The 21,807-nt window shown below is 44.9% G+C and overlaps 1 protein-coding gene across 11 annotated transcripts in view; it reads left to right on the plus strand.

Annotated features, from left to right (window-relative positions):
• Positions 1–21,807, plus strand: part of KTN1 (kinectin 1) — a 77,513-nt gene that overhangs the window by 14,290 nt on the left and 41,416 nt on the right. For 8 of the 11 annotated variants that reach the window (XM_041476705.1, XM_041476713.1, XM_041476662.1 and 5 more), the window contains exons 2-7: positions 8,554–9,110; positions 10,726–10,863; positions 13,208–13,375; positions 15,643–15,773; positions 18,158–18,274; positions 21,326–21,466. In XM_041476705.1, coding sequence (XP_041332639.1) covers positions 8,588–9,110; positions 10,726–10,863; positions 13,208–13,375; positions 15,643–15,773; positions 18,158–18,274; positions 21,326–21,466 — 1,218 coding nt within the window. In that variant the 5' untranslated portion in view covers positions 8,554–8,587. Of the gene's footprint in view, positions 1–4,768; positions 4,906–8,188; positions 8,370–8,553; positions 9,111–10,725; positions 10,864–13,207; positions 13,376–15,642; positions 15,774–18,157; positions 18,275–21,325; positions 21,467–21,807 lie in introns of those variants that run through there. The other 3 variants (XM_041476679.1, XM_041476671.1, XM_041476697.1) reach the window with 3 other exon arrangements.

The raw sequence follows: 21,807 nt of genomic DNA on the forward strand, positions 1-21,807 counted from the left end.
GACCTGTATTGTACCTGCCCTGGCTTTTTAGGGGCTGGTAGCTGCTCCCTGAGGCTTTCTGTGGGTCCAAGGTGAAGATTATCTTGTGAATGTCTATTTATACTCTAGACCACAACAGCTGTCTTAAGGCCTCTGTTGAGGTGCAGAGCACTTTAAAGCTGCGTAAATGGCTTTTGTGTGTGGTAAAGCTGAGCTGCTGTGGAGTGTCACAGCAACCTGGATTGTACAAACCCCTGTGAACTTCCCAGACAGCTAATTAGAATAAAAACAGGTGTGATCTGGTCCCTCCCTCCTGCCCAGGTGCTGGGCAGAAGCAGATTTCAGGTGTGGTTGTGTGTGTTTAATGCTTTTGCCTGTCTGACCCAAGAGTGCTGGCTGGAATCTGTACCAGGTTTGTGCTTTTGGATGGGCTCATGTTGCAGGAGATCCCTTGAGGCTCAAAAACTACACGACAGATGGAACTGCTGCTCAGACAGGGAACCTAAGCTCAGCTTTGGCCATAAGTCTGCTAGATTTGGCTCTTATTTGTAGTATTATTTTGGGAAAATTCTGTGATCTTTTTTTCTGGTGCCTTCCTATTTTGAGAAGCATCACTTCCCAGTTCCCTGTGCACGGAAGCGGGCGGTGATTGAAGAGCAAATGTCTGATCTGGTGGAGAGCAGGGAAAGGGGAAATGCTTACCCAAAAGCCTGAGCTGGCTGCTTGGGTGTTTAAATGCCTCTCAGATAGTTCATGGTGGTGTGGGCAGAGCGTGTCTGTACTTGAATGTGTGAAGGAAGGAGCTGCGGGAGCCTCAGGGACTCCTTGGAAGTAGCGATGGGAAGATGCAGACTTGCTGAGTAATTCCTGCTGGAAGAAAGAAACCTTTGATTCTTTACAGGCACTTTGGAAAAATGTAGTGTAAAGATAATTTGTTATCATCTAACTGGGGATAATAGGGCTGTATGTGTGAGTTAGCTGCTAGTGATTTAAAGGGGAAACTTACAGTTTCTGGAGCCTGGTGGAGCCAAGGACACTTTTTGCTGATCCTGACGCACATCGGTTTTTATCCCAAGTAACATCCCCTCACAAATACTGCAAGAAATGTTTTGGTTTCCTAAAACTTTGCTGTGCTGAGCAATGTAGACTCATTTAGGTTGGAAGAGCCCTGTAAGATCAAGTCCAACCATTCCCTCTGCGCTGCCAAGGCCACCACTAACCCGTGTCCCTGAGTGCCACATCCACACAGTTTTTAAATCCCTCCAGGGATGGGGGCTCCACCCCTGCCCTTGGCAGCCTGTGCCAGTGTCTGACCACTCTTTCATTGAAGAAAATTTCCCTAATATCCAATCTAAACCTCCCCTGGTGCAACTTGAGGCCATTTCCTCATGTCCTGTCCCTTGTTCTGTGGGAGCAGAGCCTGAGCCTTTGGCTGCACTCTCCTGTCAGGGAGTTGTGGAGAGCGAGAAGGTCCCTCCTGAGCCTCCTTTTCTCCAGGCTGAACCCCCTCAGCTGTTCCTGGTGCTCCAAACCCTTCCCCATCTCTGTTCCCTTTTCTGGACAAGCTCCAGCTCCTCTACATCTTTATTTTCATGAGAGGCCCAAAACTGCCCCCCAGGACCAAAGGACAATCCCTGCCCTGGTCCTGCTGCCACACTATTGCTGCTGTCAGTCTATTTGTGCCCATGCTTTGGTGAGCCCAGTGGGTGCTGCTGTGCCAGGCTCTGTGCAGTTTGGGATATCAGTGTGAGGAATGCAGAGTGTGTGAGGTTTTCCCCGCTCTGTGCCAGCAGCAGGTGTGTGTGCATTTATCCCCAGCTAAACACAAGGTTGCTCGCTCCACTTTCACTGATGCTAATTCCAGCGCTGGGCTTTATCCTCCAGCCCAGGTGGTTTCAGGGCGTCAGCTGCCGCCTGGTGAATGCCTGCCCTGCCTTATCTTGTAGGAACTTGCCCAAAGAGCCAGGCTGTGGTGGAAACCTCTTGTGGGAGGTACCTGGGTGCTCCCTGCTGCCGGCACTGGGACAAGATCAAGGACATCTGCTGGTGCTGGTGGCGAGGTGGTGCAGCCGTATTGCGCTCCCGGCTTCCTCTCGGCGCTGCTGCAGTTTGTCAGGTGTTGGCTCTGAAGCTGTATCAAAAAAAACACATCTGAAAGTAAAGGCTTTTGTTGAAGCAAAGCTACTCTTTCTGGAATTTAATAAAGAGCTTGTCTGTGTTAACTAACATCAAGCGACTGAGAGCAGACAGAGCCTAACAGATGGTACAAACAGCGGCATGTTTGGAATGGAAAATATTTACCTAGAGGGTATTTGAAGCACTGAGCTTGTGCTCTGCAAATGACTTAATTGTATCAGTGAAATAAAGTGCAGAGCAAGATTTATTGACAAGTATTGCTCTGCTCTTGCTGTCAGCACCTTGGAGGGGGTGTCAAGCACTGTTGAGCTTCCCTTGAACAGGTCTCCTTCCTGGGAAGAGTAGTTTTAACACCTGAATGGCTCAGTTGGTGTTTTTGAGTATCTACAGCTTTCTCCTGTGGCTGCACAAATCATGCTGTCAGGGCAAGACTTGAAATAAAAAATTCAGAGCTTGAAATGCTGTTTATTATGCTTCCCCCCCCAGTCTTTGGTTTGGGGGATTGTTGTAAACAGACCATGGAAATAGAGATATAAAACTATATTATTTAAAAATAATACAAATATGTGGGTTAAATTTTACCCTGAGTAATATGGATGCCACAATATAAAAAGATTAGAAAAGTGTTGGAGAGTACCCAAGGGCCGTGGAAGTGGTGAAGGGTCTAGGGGGCAAGCCATGAGAGGAGTGGCCAAGGTCACCTGGCTTGTTCAGCCTGGAGGGGATGAACTGAGGGCAGACTTGATCCTGGTCTGCAGCTTCCTCACAAGGGGAAGTGGAGGGGCAGATGCTGATCTCTTCTTCCTGAGCAGCAGCAGGACCTGAGGGAATGGCTGGAGCTGTGTCAGGGGAGGTTTGGGTTGGATATCAGGAAAGGTTCTTCCCCCAGAGGGTGGTGGGGCACTGAACAGACTCCCCAGGGAATGGTCCCAGCCCCAAGGCTGCCAGAGCTGCAGGAGTGTTTGGAACGCGCTCTCAGGCACAGGGTGGGATTGTTGGGGTGTCCTGTGCAGGGCCAGGAGTTGGACCCAACGATCATTGTGGGTCCCTTCCAGCTCAGGATATTCTACCACTCTCTCCTGTAATTTTCTGATTTGCCACTGGGATCAAAACTCACAGGTCCATTTAGACCTTCAGCTTTTGTGGCTGCTGAGTGCCTCATGCATGACTTCAAACTGTGCAATTTAAAAGTGACCTGTGAGAAGATGGTGTGTGATTTTATTGGAAGCTGTGCCTTTTCTTTATGTAGGTGTCAGGTGAAGTTCATGTGCGATACCTTAATTCTCCTGTGAAAAACTGCTTGGGTGCAGTTAGTTCCTTGCTGGTGTTCTCTGCACAGGGTGTTTTGGGAATGCTGAGCACTGCAGGGGCTCCCTCCTTCCCAGTGTGGCTCACCTGATGAAGTTAGCCAGGTGTTAATGAATTCAAGCAAGTTTGATGGGTTAAAATCCCTGCCTGCTCCAACAGCTCTTTGTGTCACATCACAGCAGTTCTGTTGTCTTTTTTGTCTTGTCTTGGGACATGAAAAACCCATATTGTTTTTTCAGTAACACGCAGGGCTGCTTAAAAAACCCCAAACTAAACCGACCTAAGGTGTAATTCTGCAGTTCTCCCATATACAGTACCAACACTGATGTTAAATGAATTACCCTGAGGTTTTTCTGGCAGTCCCCCCTTCCTTGAGCTTGAGCCCAGCAGTGCTTTAGTCAGGTAATACAAACAAGTCACAGAGAGCTGGTTGCTCTTGCTGTATGAATGTGGAATAGGCATGGAGTGGCTGAACTTCTTGTTTAATTTCATACCTTGCCTGTGGCAGGTCTGGGTTTAGTTGGCCAAGTTGCTGGGCATCATCTCTGGAAAAGCTCTGGGGGAGGATGGGTTTGGGAGTGAAGCTGTTTTCAAGAGGATCCTCTTTGCAGCTGGCTGATATGGAGTGTGTTCCAAACTGCGTGTAGATTAGGGAGAACAAAAATAATGTTATCTGTTTGAGGAATTTATTCAATCCAGATACAGCTCTGAGACTTCTTGCTGTGTTCCTAGTGACTGTTGGATGGGAGTCTGCTTGCCAGCTTGAGAAAATCCCAGGGAAATATCCCAATTAAAGGAGCTGTTGCCTTGGCTAAATCATACATGGTATCTCTTAAACTGCTTAGTATTTAAAAAAAGGCACCTTGGTACCTGTATTTTCTCTCTTTAATGTTAGTTTTTCAAAGAGGCACAAATCCTGAAGATTATGTGCATTTTGGAACCCAAGCATTTATAGAAGCCATGCTTCTCATGTGCTGGGGCTAAGCTATGAGTGACTCATTAGCCAGATGGAGCTATAATTTATTTCTATCTTCTCAAGTAAGTTAATCCCCTGGACCTAAACTGAATGAATATCCTGTGAAATGTGGTATCTGCACAGGGTGAAACTTGAGATTTAAATTCAGAAAGGCAGAGGGTGGGTTAGGAAATCCAGGGCAGCATGAACTGGCAGGAGAAGTCAGGTGCAGGCAGTAATAGCACACTGGAGTTCAGAAATAGTTATTTTTCTGTGGTACGGGCTCTGTTTAGGGAACAAAAGTGCAATTCTTTTGTTAAAGGCAGGATGGGAACAGTAACTGGGTCTGTGCATGGCCTGGGACAGATGCAGCTTGTTCCCCTTTTTCAGAATGACTGAAGGGATGTTGTGAGGTCTGGAATTTACGGGTGAGACGGGAGCATGTCTGCAAGGGGGGAGCCTGGCACGGGTGCTGGACTCTGAGAAACGTGATCAAGAGCAGGTTGAATATCAAATGCAGATCAAAGGTGAGTATTTAACCAAATCCCTTGAAATTTAAGTAGCTAAAGTTGCTGTGCCTCTGTAGGCAGTAGGGAGGGGGAGTGCAGTGTGATTGCTGCTGGGAGTGCCTTGCTGGGATTGTGGGTTTGGGTGGGTGGGGAGCTGGTGCAGCCACCCTGGAGACTTCAGAGCTGCAAGTGATAAAATCCCATTGCAGCACTTCTGGGGAAGAAATTTTTTTTTTTTTTTTTTTTTTTTTTTTGAGAGTGTCTCCTAACCAGGATGGTAAAACTAAATAGAGCAGTTAAGCTGGTAGGTGAAGGTGTGTCAATGCAGCATTTGCTTTTTTTCTGCTTTAACAGAATAAGTTTCTTCATCCTGTTTATTTCTGCATGGCATAGAATTTTTCCCCCTATGGAGTGGTTCTGTTTTTTCCTAGATGGCTTGTCAGTGTAATACAGAAATACAGAAGTATAAATGGAAATGATGGAACTGTTGTAGTAATTGTAGATTGTCAGAGGACAACTGGAAACTGTGTGTGAGCCAAAACACTGCCAATTTACCCCATGGCAAGGATGCCACTTTATAAAGACATTTTGACAGAGGGTGGTGTGATAGATGTTGTTTTGTCATTCTGCATAGAGCCAGCAGCAGTGGGATCCCCCTGGAGTGAGTTTTAAATACCCTTGCTGGGCTGAGATGAGAAATTAGTCTGACCATCAGAGCAGAGCTTTTGCTTGCTGTTCCTGTGTGCTTAATCAATTCTAGTTACACCCTGAGACTTTTATTTAGATTTAGTGGGTTTTTTTGTTTTTTTTTTAACTGTGCTTCTGTGTGAAAAACTGGATTTGTGGAAGGAATTCAGAGATCAGATCTTCCTTCCTCTGATCAGTGTTTGGGGTGGAAAGGTCTGTGTGGCTCGTGTTTGGCTTTGCCCTGATGAGCAGCAGGGGGACAGGAGCAGGAATGGAGCCTGGGGATGCTCTGGACCTCATCACTGCAGTGTCATGCTCCAGATCTGGAGGATTATCCCATTCTTGGGGAAGTGCAAGGAGCAGGAATGGAGCCTGGGGATGCCCTGGACCTCATCACTGCAGTGTCATGCTCCAGATCTGGAGGATTATCCCATTCTTGGGGAAGTGCAAGGAGCAGGAATGGAGCCTGGGGATGCCCTGGACCTCATCACTGCAGTGTCATGCTCCAGATCTGGAGGATGATCCCGTTCTTGGGGAAGTGCAGGGAGAGGGGAGCAGGGTGGGGGACGGAGGCTCGGCAGAGCTTGTCCAGCTCTGAGATCAGAGCTCAGCTAGTCCAGCACACATTCCCCACCCAGACTAGCTGTTGTCATTATGGATTTATGGCTCCTCTGGAAGCAGCCGTAGCTTTTCAGCGTGTCTCTCCTCTCTGGTCTCGGAGCAGCCATCACTTTGTGGAGCATGTCCTGCCTCGATGGCCATCGTGCTCTCCTGACCCTCTTGAAGAGCCTTGAAGCTCTTGACCAGCACGTGTTACCCTGGCCCGTGCTTTGCCCTGAGCATCTGGTGTCAGATGCTGGGAACTGTGTAGGGTGTGCCTGTCCATGCCATGAGTTCATGGCTGGCTGTGTGCTGGTGTCATGAGCTGTGCTGGGCTCCTTGTGCTTGGCTATTGTAGCTGCTGCAGTAATGTATTGTAATGATCAAGTTAATTACACTTGTGAAAAATCTGCTTAATTACATATTTACTTTGGGGATTAGCTTTTCCCCGTAAGCATTCAATATTGACTCTGGCTGAGACAAATTTTCAAGATCTGCTTCCTTCAAGAGATGACTAATATTAGATCACTTAGTGCAGGGAGCTGAGTTTATCAAGTAGCTGTAATTAATCATTTTGAAAGCTCCAGCTTAGTTTTGAGCATCTGTGCTTTTTTCCCCCCAAAAGACAAGCTTTTCTTCTCATCCCTCTCAGCCCTTCCAAAACTTTCTGTGCTGGATGTAATTTTAGACCCTGTAATTTTCAGTGAGCTGTGTGCATGCAGAAAATAAATACAAACTGGGAGGAGACTTAATGTTAAGACAACTGATGAATAATTAGTGTATTGAAGTGTTAGTCTTTTATTTGGATAGCTTAATAGCCAAATTAGTGTTCCCAAGCCTTGCTTTCTGTGCTGCTCAATGCACTGTACAAATATATTATCACAGGAACTCCTCTCTGTCCAGAAATTATTCTATATAACAACTCTTCCCTCCTGAGCCAGAGCCAGACTCCACACCGAGCTCTCTGCAGTGTGACAGGATGGCACAAGCCAGTTTGTGATAGCAGCTTCCAAACCAGTCAGGAATTGAGGTAAAACAACTTGAAATGAGTAAATCTTCTGCCCAGAGGCAAGGAGAGCCTGCCCTCTCCCTGCACCATGCAGCTTCTCCGTGGATTTATTCCCTGTGCCCTGGGTAGACACATCTGTTTTCATTTTTCAAGCAACAGTGGAAATATTCTGAGCAACCTGGGTTAAATCCCTGCCTTTCATTCCCAAGAGGATGGGTGTCCCAAGGGACTCTGGAGTTGAAGAATAATTTTTTCTTGTGTAGAGGAAAATGGAGTTGTGGCATGTGCTTCCCATGATGGATTTTAAACTGAATTGGTGGATTGGGAATTGCAGTTGCCTAATTAGTTTGGATTAAGTGTGGATTTTTTTTTCAATATTAGGTGATGGTTGGTTTTTTTTTTTTGGGGGGGTTTATTTTTCTTCTTGGAGCAAACAGTCTGGAGAAGATTTGTATTCTTCCTGCAAAAATCCAAGTCTTTTTATAGCAATCAGTCGTGAAATGGGAAAATCTGGCTTGTTTTGACCCCAAAGTTAGGTTTTTTAACCTTGTTCTGACTTTTTTTTTAACTCTGTGGTTCCTGCTTTTTTAGAAAGAAAATAAATATAATGTTTGGGACAAAAATACTGTTTTCAGCAAATTATCCTGGAATCATCTGGTCTGTATAAGTGCCCTGGAACTTTTATACCATCACATGTTCAAAATAAGTAACAGATCTTCCTGTTTCCCCATAAAATGTATGGAATTTTCCTGAGTGTAAAGCTGGGTTTTAGACTTCAAAAAGCAGTTTTGAAAATACCTGATTCTTTATGGCTGACTAAAATTCAGGGCTCTCTCCTGTCTTCTCCTCATTCCACTTCTGAAGCTGTCATAAATCTGGGAACAAAAGGAAGGTGAAATTTAACTCCCGCTTGCCAGGATAAGAATCTTAATTCGTTATATTTGATTTATGAAAGGAAGAAAAAAAGTGGAGTTCTGCATATACTTACTGGTCTTTATTTCACAGCCTCTGGAAGTGCTGTCTCATGTATTTATGAAATCAGAAGCTTTACCTTTATGAAAGTCACGTGGGAAGGAAGAGTGAGGAGGATGAAGAAAAGCAAGGGAAGGGAATTATTCTCTCCCCAGATCAGCAGTCTGGCAAACTGCACTTCTTCCTATCCAGGCCAACAACTTTGAAGCAAGTGGTAAATGATTCCAGAAGCTGTTCCATGGCTGATGTAATTTGGTAATTTTATTAAAGCTACTTTGAGGCTGCTCTGTAACAAGGAGAAATCTTCTTTTATTATTATAATTGGTGGAGGAAATAACACTGAGGGAAAACCTGTTCAAAACCTAATTTTTCTTCTTTTTTTTTCCTTTCTCCTGTAGGTTTTTTAAGAAATCATAGCTAAGAAAAAGCACAATGGAGTTTTACGAGTCTACCTACTTCATCATCCTCATTCCTTCTGTGGTTATTACAGTCATCTTCCTCTTCTTCTGGCTTTTCATGAAAGAGACTTTATACGATGAGGTCCTCGCCAAACAGAAACGGGACCTGAAGTTCCCACCCAGCAAGGCCGACAAAAAGAAAACCGAGAAGAAGAAGAACAAGAAGAAAGAGGCTCAGAACGGGAACATCCACGAGTCTGACTCGGAGAGTGCCCCTCGGGACTTTAAGCTGTCTGATGCCCTGAGCACGGAGGAGGAGCCCGTCCCTGCTGTCCCCTCGGGTGGCACCGAGGCCCCCGCCGGCCTCAGGGAGCGGAAGAAGAAGGAGAAGAAGCACAAGGCCAACCAAGATGATCACGTAACTAAGGACTCGGAAGGATCCAAGTCTTCAGGCAAGAAAGTAGATCCAGTCCCTGTTACAAAACAGCCCACTCCACCATCTGAACCAACAGCAGCTAAGAAGAAGCCTGGGCAGAAGAAGCAGAAAAATGGAATGGGTATCTGATGTTGCATATGCTTCTTGCACAGAACGCCAAAACCGTGTTCTGCTTTTTGCAAGGCCACAGAGTGTCTCTCACAACTGTTCTGCCTGATCTCTATGGGACAAAGCTCCCTTCTAACCTTCTCCTTTTTTTATGAGCTATTGCTTTTTTCCCCCCTGTTTTTCATCTGGCAGCAGTGCTCTGGTTTTCCTCCTCCCGACCTTGCTTTCTTCTACTAAAGATGAAGTGAAACAGAGTAGCTCATTCCTCTGCTTTGCTCCGTGGTTTGGCTGCTTTGCTCTCAATCAAAATTTTGATTACCTGAGAGAAATCAGTAGATAATTTTGCTGTGTGCATTCTGAGCCAGGCTGTGAAAAAAGGGAATCCTAAGAGTGGTTGCTCTGATAAGGGAGGGCATCTCAAGAAACCTCATAGCAGTCTGCAAAATAAATCACTGTAAGTGCAGGCACGGAGAGGTGTTTGGTGGCTGATTCATGGATTGGTGGTTGATTCATTGCTGCCCACCTGCTACACCTCTCTAACTGAATGGAACTGATGCTAAAACTGGTCTGGCTGTTGTGACTGAAATATCCAACCTGGAACAGACCAAAAACTCATCAGAATCACTTCTGACTGTCTTGACCATATCCTCGGCAGGATATGTCTCTGTGTGGTTGTCTTGACTAGGAATAGAAGTGAAAAAAGAATAGAAATACCCGGTTCTAGAAATAAATGAAATCCAGGATATTTGCAGATCCCCTTGTGAGATGCAGGCACAGCAGGTTTGCACAGGGAGTGAGGAAAAAGAATGACATTGCTGCTTGATGTGGTAGATTTTTTTCTTTTTCTGAAAAAAAAACCAAAAAAAAACCCACCCAAAAAACTGGAGAAAAAAGACCCACCCACTACCAACAGAGAAAGTATCCAATCTTGTTTGTGGGTGTTCTCTGCAAATCTCTGTGGCACAGTTAAAATGTGGTCTGCAAGTGCAGTTCTGAGGGCAGCCACAACGAGCTCTTATCCTTGATTACAGGAGCTGACACCAGAGCCCTGTGCTGTGCTTGTCAGCTCTGACAAGAATCTTAATATAGCACAGGCTGTCCAAAATGATAAAAAAATTTCTCACTAGAAACTGCTTTCAAAAAGAACAGTTCCCTAATGGGAAACACTTATTTTCTGCTTCTCACAGTCCCAGTAGCTATTGGGGGTGTGTGTTTAAAGTGCCCAAGTGGGTTCGTGGAGGGGAAAAGTACACTTCTAAATAAGAAACTAATATGGGTAATATGTGCTGTCTGCTCTGTCACAGTGAAATCTGGATTGGAGTTGTTAAACTGTTCCTTGCATTGCCATATGTTCTGCTTGCACATGAGATTCCTGTCTTAAAAATCACTGGGTGCTGTGGCTCTTGACTCTGCTAAACCTTCCTGTTGCTTTGGGATCTCACCTGATCTGGGAATTGTGTGTGTGAGTCTGTGTGTGTATGTATATGAGGATACGTTTGTGTTCTGATTTAAAAGATGTGAGTTTGTTTTCCTGGGATTGGAGAATTTGGTTATTAAAGACCTGCTGATTGAAAGGTAATGCTGAGAATATACAGAAGAGCATATATTGTCTTAATTGTCTGTTGCAGATGATCAAGATAGTAAGACTGATTCTGTTGTATCTCCTGCCAAAAAGCAAGAGCCAGTTCTGCTGCACCAGGAGATAAAGCAAGAAAATGTGTCAGGGAAGAAGAAGGTCTCTGCAAAGAAGCAGAAAGTTGATAATGGTAAGAATCCAGTCTGTGACATAGCTCAGATAAACCTGACTGTTAAACCTTTTTGCCATCCATGCTTTACTTCCTTTTCCTTTGGAAAAGGAACTAGTATTATACTAACTCTTGTGATTTGAAAAAGCAGGAATTCCAGGTAGGGAAGATTGCTGAGCTGGAGATCCCATTAAATTTTATGAACATCTGGTACCACTGAGCATGAGATAATGAATGTTGTGAACCTTTCTGAGCTCTCTTGGATCCAAACATCCACACTTGAATGAGGAGTAATGAACAGACTTTGAGTATAAGCTGAGCAGACTTGAAGTTGCTCTGAGCAAGGCATGTCTGGAACTGCTGCAGTCATTGCCCCAAACAAGACTGCAGTTTTTTCAGCCAGTTGCTTTGACCACATTCCTCTCTTATTGTCCTTTTGTTGGCTGGCTCTTGCTCCAACAGAAACTGTTCATCTTTGCTGTCAAGGCCTTCACTGTTGTCATCCCTTGTTCTCTGCCAAGATGCTGCTTCTTGTGTCCTCTTGGCTCACTGTGCCTCTGTGTCTGTGTGTTTTTCTTTATTTTTTTTTTAATTGTTTTACAATGACTGCTGTTGTGTCTGCCTTTTGGGCACAGGGTGACCATGAAGTTCTGTGAGGCCAGCTTGTTAGCTTCTCAAGAGTCTTCTGGGCTGCTCCTGGAGGAGACACTGTTGCCCACTGTTCCCTTTATGCTTTGGTCAGGTTATCTGTGTGCAGATCTGTCATGGGCCCTGTTCAGTCCAGGATGGAGTTCCAAGCTCTATGGGATTCCTGTATAACTGAAAAACTCCTAAATGATTCTTGGGAAAAGCATACTGATGGGGAACTCAGGATGTGATCACCTTTTATGGATGTTCTTTTGCTTTTCCTGATGGAAATAGGTGCATTGCACTTTTTCAGGGGCACAAACTTGTCTGTACATGGCAGGAAATGTCAGTACCAGCTCAGCAGTAGCAAAGCTGAGCTGTCAGTGCTACAGGGCAAGAGCTCATGCATTATTTGAATGCAAACTGTTTTCTTTTCAAGCCATCTCTCCAAAATGACGGAATAAAAATGAGCTGTGGTGGACATTAGGATTAGCCAAGACACGACTGTGGGGATTTCATACTGCAGAATGTCTCATTGATATTAAATAGGTGTTGAAAGGAAGGGAAGTTCATAAGGAGAGGAAGGGAAAATATGAGGAGAGCAGCTGGTGGTTGTTTCTGCTAGAGGAGAGCTCTCCTCTCTTCTGAGCTTGCAGTGTACCTGCAGGTGTTTGCTGGCTGCCTAAGTGGAGAGACACCAGGTGACACAAAAAGGTCCATCTGGCCTATTCTCCTCCTTTTACAGCAGCCAGAATTTAAGTGTGTTTCATAACTGGCACTTTGGCAGCCAGGAGTGCATACTTGTTCTGCACTGCTGCCCAAAACCCTGCATCCCACCCAATTCCCCCTCTCTCTGTGCTGCTGCCTGGCATCTGTTGTCCATCAGCCCTGCAGTCTGGGCTGGCTGGGGCAGTGATCTGCCTGCTGGCCCATGCACAGCCTCTGGCATCCTGCAGGCAGTGTGGAGCAGGAGCTGGGCAAGCAGCAGCTGCAGCTCTGGCTGTGCCTCTTGCCCCAGCTCTGGCACTCCTGCTCTCCCCTTGCCTGCTTTTGTCTCTGCTGAAGAGCTCTTTGGACAGAGGCTGCTCCTCACCACGGTGATCCAGTGGTGTGGGAGTGGAGGGCTGGGGTCAGGCAGTGCCTCTGAGCACCTCTCTGCATGTTAATGATGCCCAAAACCTGCTCTGACAGATGAGAAATCTTCATTAAGTGCAGTGGAGTCTGCATGCAAAATAAGCTCGAGTGCTGCCCCTGCTGCATGTTCTGCCTAAGTGGCTGAATTCACAGGTGATGTAATCCATGGAAATGCTGGCAGTGAAGTACCAGCTTTTAACAGAATAGGGACAAAAAGCTTTACTCATATTTTAGGGATGCTGAATGATTTCCTCCACAGCCACAAGTGAAGCCATTGATGCCACATGCAACTTTCTTAATAAAGTGAAATGAAAGTCAAATGTAAAGGTTCTTTTCTTCTTGTTAAAATGCTAAAAGACAGCTTTGGAAGTAGAAATTTAATCGAAGCTATTAAATTACTATGCATTAGAGACCTTTATTTAATGGACTTACCTGAAGAGCACTAATGAGTTAAACTGTGAAGGATAATAGAAATGGAGAGTATAATTAACTATTGAGGTTAGAGATGCTTTACTTCAACTCTTAATGTTGTGGCACCTTTTCTAAAAATACTGGTGTCAATTATTACAAAGCTTTAACCCATCCTGTGGACTTATGATTACAGTTTTTGTGGATGAACCTCTTATTCAAGCAACTACTTATATTCCTTTGATGGATAATTCTGACTCAGGCACTTTGGAAAAACGTGAGCCGGTTGAAGTTGTAAAACACAATGTGAATGAGGGCATCCAGAAGAGCAGTGGCAAGAAACTGAAGAATGAAACAGATAAAGGTAAGAAACTGATATTTGAGTCTCTTTCTGGCATAGCCTGTTTGCAAATTCAATAGGGAAGACATGTGGGAAGGGGGATCCTCTCTGATGTGATGTGAAGAAGGGATTTGAGGAAAACATTTTTACAGGATGCTCTTGTTGTGTGTGCTCGTTTCTGCCTTGTCTTTGGCACTGTGGAAAGGGCTCTGTGCCATCTGAATCCTTTCAGCTCTGACTGGGCTTTTGTGTCCCCAGCGAGCAAAGGGGTGATCACAGACCACACAGATGCAGCCAGGGAGTTCACAGTGGAGAGTTCAGACATTGCTCACAGGGATGGACTCCAAACCCACTTTGTTCAGCACAAGCTCTTGGGGTCTGCTGGAGGCTGGAAGGGCAGCCTGCATGCTCTGGGGCTGTTCATGAAGCTATCTGAGGCTGGCCCAGTGCAATACAGAGTGACCTGAAGCAGATTGTCAGTGGAGAGAGTCTGGCAATTTCCAGAGAGAGTCCAGATTTTCCCTTCAGTGCAGTTGGAATTGGTTGGGACAGGAAAACTTCCTTCATACTCTCCCACAAATGCCTGGAGTGATTAATGAGCATTGTGTTCCACTCTGAAGCTTTAAATAGGCCTCTGGCCATCTCAAAGCCTGACAAACTTACTAAGCCACAAGGTGAGACCTCAAGTTTCTGAGCAACCAGAGAGAAGCCAGGCAGCTGAGCAGTGACACCCAGCTCAGCTTTGGGCAGAAGGCTGATTCTTCAGCACTGTCTGGTCACTCACTTCACTCTTTGGAGCCTCTCTTTTTAGTCTTGTCTTCTAAAATACCCCCTCAAAAGTTTCCTGGCAGCTCTTTAATTGGATTCCCACATTCCTGAGGTTCTTGTTGTGCTGCTGTCTCAGTGGCTGCACGTTACTGTCCTGCAGCATCAGAGCCCCTCACATGCTCCTGTCCCTTCTCATTTCCTCAGCATGCTTTGACCTTCTGCATGAACTCCTAATTCTCCTGTGTCAGCTGGGATTTGCCCTCCCAATATAGAAATCTTGCCCTGCTCTAATTGTAAGCTCCTTGGATGCAAGGGCAAGGTTTCTGTGCCGTCAGGGGTCACAGGGCTGGGGCTGGTCCTGGCCCAGCTGGGATCAGTTCCTGGCCTGTGGGCTCAGGATCTTGGCATATTCCTGGTAGCAGCATCACTGATGATGTCACTGCAGCTCTGATGTGAGCTGAAGACTAAGTTGGATTTAGGACTAGGACAGTGTGTGCTGGAATTCCTCAGCACTCCCTCCCCATGCTCTGTCATTCAGTGATTTTATGCTTTGTAATTTCTTTTAGGGCATAGAGTCACTGCTGGTTTTTTGTTCTTCATTTATTTCTCAGACAGATATTTGGGTTTGATGTGTTACTTGATTTCAGGGGCATGTTTAGCACCTGTGGTGAGAAACCCAGACCTGTCTCCATGATCTGTGGGACAATTTCTGACCAAGCATCAGTTCTAAGCTTGTGCTTTTTTTAATTCTTTACATCCCTTCACACACTTTTGGGCACTGGTGAATATTTGGCAGGGATATGGGGTGCCTTGGTCTTGTGCTCCCATTTCCTGGAGTCAGAGGGCCACCTAATGACCTGTCTATGAGCAGCCTGTTTGTGAGCAGTGGTTTTTGTCATAGAAAACAGTTTTGTTTCAGTTGAATTGTGTTTCCTTGTGCGTGTCTCTTTAAACACTTGGTCAGCCATTAAGAGGGGTCTTACTGATTTGTCTTCCTGCTGCTGAACTCTTCTTGCAGCAGTTCCCTCAATCTAAATTTGGAAGTTAATATTTTTGTCTTCCATATATTGTAATCAAAAATGTGCCAGTTTTTTAATTAATTAACTTTTCATATGCGTATTGCTTGTGCAGCCAGGCTGTACTCCAAATTGAGAGCTCAGTTTAAATTATTGTCATGACACACTGGAAAGGACTCTTGAATTTTTCACATTTATGCTATTTTTCTCCTCCAAAATCTGTGTTATGCTTTGTCTTCTTGCTAGCAACACTATAAACGTTACCAACTGTGCAAACAGAGTGGTGGGATTTTCTCTTTTCCCAAAACTATCAGCTGGCAGATTGTTATCGGGTTTAAATTGGAGAGATGTTGTTTTTGCTGAATGTTCATGACCTCTTGCTTCTTGGCATTTCATACTGGAATTAAATATAATGCATAATGATACCCTATCACATAATGTTTCAAGGCAAAATAAATAATTCTGTATGGAGTCCAAAGTAAATAAATCCTCCCTTCTGTGTTGCAGAGAATGCTGAAGTAAAATTCAAGGATTTTGTAACATCCATGAAGAATATGATCTTCTCTGAAGACGAGGCCCGTTGTGTAGTGGAGGTGTTAAAGGAAAAATCTGGTGCAATTCATGATTTCTTGCAAAAGGTGAATGACTGTGGGGTGTGGGGGGAAGACAAAACTGATTAAACACACAGAAATTGGAAGGGGTGCTGTCAGATGAGCTCTGTCAGTGTGATCTGGGCAGTCTGCCTTTGGGACACTCTCTCCAGCTGCTCTGTGCTTGCCTGGCATGCAGCAGTGAGCTGTCAGATGCCTTTGTGCTGCTGTCTGCCACGCCAGGGGTGGCTCTGGCCACTTGGGAAGAGCAGGCACGGCCATGGAGAGCAAGGAATAAAGCAGGAATGCTGCTGCTGACACGTGTGTGTTGGCACAGGGAGGGATGGCTGGTGACTTTTGGGAGTGATCTTTCCCAGATGTGTAAATAGGATAAGCTATGGGAGGAATTCAGAACAAGCTGTGCTTGCCTTGATCAGCTAATTCTGTGTTTTGCAAGTCTATACGGTGTAGTTTGACTTCTTTGGATATTTTTCATAGGATTGTGGGGTACTGCAGGCTTGGAAGGGACCTCAAGGGGTTTGGTGTGGTCCAGCCTCCTACTTGAAGCAGGACCAGCTCTGAGGTCAGCCCATGCTGCTCAGACCTTTATCCAGTCTGGATATCCTGAAGCCTTCAGGGAATTGCTGCAAAACCCCTCTGGGCAGCTTGTGCCAGTGCTTGGCAGTTCTTTTTAATTCTTGTAGCCAGGACAGAAGAGAATGGTGTCCACCAATATCTTATCAATGCAGAATCTCACAGTCCTTGGGGTGGAAGGGAGCACTGGAAGCCATCCAGTCCAGTCCCCTGGCCAAGGCAGGGTCACCTGGAGCAGGTGACACAGGAATGTGTCCATTTGGATTTGGAATGTCTTCAGAGAGGGAAACTCCACCCCTTCCCTGGGTAGCTGTTCCAGGTCTCTGCCATCCTCCAGGGAAAGCAGCTCTTTCTCATGTTGAAGTGCAGCTTTTGTTTTAGTTTGTGGCCATTGCTCCTCGTCCTGTTGCTGGGCACACACCTACTCCTCCCTGCCGTGACTCACTGTGGGTGTCACTTTGTGCTTGTCACATCCTGTGTGTCACACTTGAGCTCTTGCAATCCTGTGTTCCTCTGCAGACTCGGTACCAGAGCAGAAATGCAGAACTGGCTACGTGTCAGTCCAATTAATGCAATATATCAGAATAACAGCACAGTTTGGCCTGGGATGGGCTTCAGGAGGCTCTGCAGTCCAGCTGTCTGCTCAGAACAGGTCCAACACTGAATTCTGAGCAATTTGCTCAGGGATTTGTCCAGTTGCATCTTGAAAACCTCCAAGGACGAAACCCAGTAGTGCTGCCCTTGGAATGGTGTTGCCTGTTTGAGCAGCCACCCTGCTTGCTTTGGTTTTTTTTCTTTTAAAGGAAGGTTTGGTGTTAAAGCTGATCCTTTAGGATAAAAACTAGTTCCTGGGTTTATAGACCACAAAAAAAAGTGGGTTTCTGTAGGTGGAAGTGTGAATTGTGTTGTCTCTGTAGCTCATGCAAGTCCCTGGCAGTGTGTTTGTACTGCAGGCATGCACATTATCACTAAAGGAGAGTTTCCAAACAAATTCAGGGTCCATTTGTGGGACTGACACTTCTTTTCTTCTTCACTTCTCAGACTTCAGTGAGTGAAGTCCAAGTAGTCCAACCTCCTCCTAAAGCAGCACCAGCTCTGAGGTCAGCACAGGCTGCTCAGGGCTTTATCCAGTCTGGGCTTGAAACCTTCAAGGGCTGAGACTGCACAACCATCACACTTCACTGAGTTAAATCTGAGCACAAACACATAGAATTTGTGCTCTTTATTGCATTTATTTCATTTGTAGGACTTGTATGCAAGTAGCAGGACCAGGGGGATTGTTCCTCTAGGTCTGTTCCCTGGAGTATCTCTGAAACTTTTTGTGTCAGTGTGCCAGCAGAAATGTAACTACATCAGCTGGAGGCTCTCCTGGGAAGTGGAAGGAGACACCAGATCAGTGTTTCCTTTTCCCTTTGTGGTGAGATATTTCAAGCAATTTCATTTGTTGGATTATACCTGCCCTGAGCGTGGGCTGGACCAGCTGATCTTGGAAGTCCTTCCAGCCGCAGTTATTGACTGATTCAGCATCTCTGCATCTGTTCCCATTATTTCTCTTAATGGCTCTTCTTTGTTTTCCCCACTGCAGCTCTCTTCCAATGGGAAGCACCTTAAGAGCCCATTTACCCTCTTAATTGCTTTCCATGCTTTCAAAATGCATTTCTTTGCCTGGTGAATCCATTAGTGGCAGAATTGGGTACTAGTGGTGGTGCCACGTGCACCAAAGTGCAGATGGAAAATTTGGGAGCAGGAGGGAGTGTTTCCTCCTCTCAGGTTTGCTCTGCTGCCTTTTAGTGTGCTGTGCCACTACTAGTGGTTATTTTTATGTCATCCTGCTGCAGGCCAGCAAGGCTGAGACAGCTGCAGCTCTGCACCAGCTCCAGGACAAGGAGAAGATGCTCACAGCAATGAAGGAGGAGGCAGCTGTGGCAAAGGAGCAGTGCAAGCAGCTCTCCCAGGTAAATACTGAGGTGTTCATGGGTGTAGAGAGGAGCAGGGGTTTGGAGAACTAACAGCCAGCAAATGCTGGTTTACTGAGCTTACTATAAGCCAAAAGGTGGAATATTTTTACTGAAAAAGCTTACCAAGACACTACATTTGATTTTTACATTGTATTTATGCAGTTTTTATCCAGTAGTTTTTCCAGGGAGTTCAATTTACTGAGACTTGTAAGCTGAGCCTGTTTTTCTTTTCAAATCTTTTAAAAGCACTTCCTTCACCACTATGAGACTGTTCTGTGGATGCAAATATGAAATGTCTTTCCTGCATCACAGTTTTAATTTGGTCCATAGTGTAGCATTCACATGCCTGTGTGTTTCTAGGCACAACAATCATTGGTTTTCTTCAAGAAGGAAGCTACACAAAGTGCAGACTGCCTGCTTACCCCTGGAGGTGCAGCTCTGATTGCTTTGGACTTGGAGGGATCCTGATGCATCACTGTCAAAACTAGTTTATGAAAATTTACTCTTTTATGAATGTTTCAGAGGAAAACAGTTATAGCAGACCAAATAATGAGGCAGATAAGGGAATTTTGGAGTCTTGGGAGAAAGATTGATGTGTTTTGGCTGGTCTGGAAGCACATGAGCATTAGACTCGGGAAGGCCATGTTGTGGGACATAATTTGGGCACAGAAAGCTGGGTGGCCAAAGGTGGGAGCAGAGTGGCCAGAGGATGCAGGAGTTGGGAGATGAGAGGGGAAGAAGGGAGTGGGTGTTGTGTGAGCTCTTGGCAGGACACAGGTGTTTACAAGTGGGATCAAGAGGTTTGGGATAGTCAATGTGTAATTATTGAGAGAAAGGGCTTTGTGATATGTTTGGAGGGAAAAAAGAAACTGGTTCAGGTCTGCAGAATAAAATTGGAGAGAGGGATCTGCTAAGGAGTAGAGGGAATGGATGAAGGAATCTGAGTGTGGGAAATGCAGATGTGGTTGGGGAAAAAACATCTGCAAAGTGCTTGTAAAGGAGAGGCAGGAGCTGTAGAGAGGTAGGAGTCATTGGGGGTGTTTCCCATCTGAACTGGGGAAGGAAAAGCTGGGAGAAAATGGATAAAAGCAAAGTTGCTGCAATGCTGAAGTATCAGGACAAACAAGGGATAAAGCTCAGCTAGACTGATAAAAGCTCTTATCTCCCAGTTAATTTGTTTCTCTGAAAGCACTGTCAAAAGCTAAAGGTGCTTTAAGGTGCAGAGTGATTCCTTCAGGGATCCTGGAGAGGATAAATGAGAGCAAGAGCTGAGTACCTCAAGACTCAGAGGTATTTGGCAAAACACAAACTGGGGAAAAGTTAATCTTCCCAGGGTCTCTGGTTCTGCCCTGACAGGGTAGCTGGGTTATTGAGACTTGCAAGTGAATGGTGGGATTGGTGTAGGGATAGAGGAGGCTGCAGTGTGTCCTGGTGCCCTTCTTTTAATTGCATGTTAGTTAAAAAAAAACATGGAGAAAGATTTGTTTCAAGCTGTCTGTATTGTATTTGCAGAAGTGGCTTAAAACTTGGAGTTTGATCTACAAGACATAATAGCTTTTATTTAAACTAAAAGGTGAAAAAGACTATAATTACTCCAAAGAAATGGAGGTTATTCAGGCTAATAATTTAGAGCATTTAAATTGTGTCAAGACTCCCTGGCAGTGTTAGGAGTTGTGTGGCTGAAAACACCTGAAGCTTGGGTGGTACAAATTCCTATTTGTGTGATGGCAGCTGCTGAAAGCTGCACTTAATGGTTTTGCTTACTACAGCAAGTGCATTTATATTGCAGAGAAGCAGCTCTGTGGATTTCTCAGGTGTCTGGGTTGAATTACTGGCTAATAAAAGATTAAAAAGCAATGTGTATTTTGATCTGAAAGCTATAATATGGCATCATGCTGGTGGGATTCAGGGCTTCTCTGGCCTTTGTAGTGCACTAATAGCCTATCTCCTGTGGCAAAGCTGTTGGCTTTGCAAGCTGCTACAAAGCAATTATTTTGCTCTAAAGTGCTCTGTTTTGTCATGGTGCTTTACCTGTGTTCTTCATTTTGCTAAACTTGGGATGAAAGTCTAAGCTTTGTCCTCTGTGCTATCTGTGGTTTTAGTTGTTAGGACTCTGTGATTTGGCCAGACTTGATAGAAATGAGACTCCCATCTCTTCTGAGACAAAGCAAGATCAGTGTTTAAATTGGCAAACTTTTTAATAAACGTGAGATTTATGGTGATACAGGATCAGTGTAAGGTTTTGGAAGTTTGGTTTGATTCTGTGAATTTGCTGAACAAAGATTTCATGCTGACTTCAGGAAGGTTGTGAGTTCGATCCTCACACCATTAAATGTTGGTTTTTGGCTTCTTTTTTCTCTTGTTGAGGTTGGGATTGAAGGTACTCCAGACGATAGTTTGTGTTCAGACTTAGGTGTTTATTATTTCTCATTTATGTTACAGTTTCACAGGTAGTGAGTTCTGCAGTTCTTCACTAATTAGGTATAAAATGGTTAACAATCTTTTGCTATAAGGTTTTTTAAGGCTAAACTATCTAATTAAGGAATGACACTTAAATAATTTTCACTTTTAATGCAATAACTCATCACTCCAAGTCCGCAGTGCAGACTTTTCTGTCCAATTACAAAATACCACCCAAACCCATGGAGAAGAAGGTGAAGAAGAAGGAAGAAGGTGAAGAAGAAGGACTAACTTCTGCCTTAAAACTTTCTATCTTGCTCTGTATATATATTGCTATATTGTAAACCTCTAAACTCTAAGTTTTCCACCCTGTGATATTACTCACTTCTAGTCAACTACACACCCATAATCCCTGTGTTTATCAATCAATTTTGGAAGCATGTTCCACAGCCTCAGGTCAAATTTTGAAGTGCTCTGCTGGGAGTCAGAGTCTGTCAGCACAGAGAGTCTAAAATTCTCAGCATCCAGAACTCCAGCAACTTTGGTTTGATGCACACTAGCTGTATTTGTAGTTACCTTAAAGACACTTAGCCTTTATAAAGCAGCAGTGGGTGAGTTGTTTCCCTTTTGGTGTCACTTCCACCCCAGGAGCTGGTGGCAGAGAAGGAGAGGAATGGTTTGCTCACGGCCAAGATGCGCGAGCGCATCAACGCGCTGGAGAAGGAGCACGGCACCTTCCAGAGCAAAATCCACGTCAGCTACCAAGAGTCTCAGCAGATGAAGATAAAGGTAAATGCTTTGCCAAAACTCCTGGAGTTGGTGCTCATGCATAACTGCTGAGAAATCACTGCAAAACTTTGTGGCAGCTTCCTGGTTTAAAGGAAAGGGAGTTCTCACAGGTGGCTTTTGAGGTGTGTAAAGCCCAGTGCTGGCCAGGCAGCTGGTCCCAGATCTGGTGACTTTTCCTTCCTGGTGTTCTGCTGAAATGTTACTCAATTAAAGTGTAAAGTCTAATTGAAATACTCAGCTTAAGGGAGCCACTAATGCTGATGATCATTTACCAGCAGATAAATGTCTCTAAGATTATAGTACAGAGTGACAGCATAGCATAATACACATGAAATATCAGT

The sequence above is a fragment of the Pyrgilauda ruficollis genome, unplaced genomic scaffold, assembly GCF_017590135.1.
Source record: "Pyrgilauda ruficollis isolate IOZ18807 unplaced genomic scaffold, ASM1759013v1 scaffold110, whole genome shotgun sequence".
In the NCBI taxonomy this organism is placed as follows: Eukaryota; Metazoa; Chordata; class Aves; order Passeriformes; family Passeridae; genus Pyrgilauda; species Pyrgilauda ruficollis.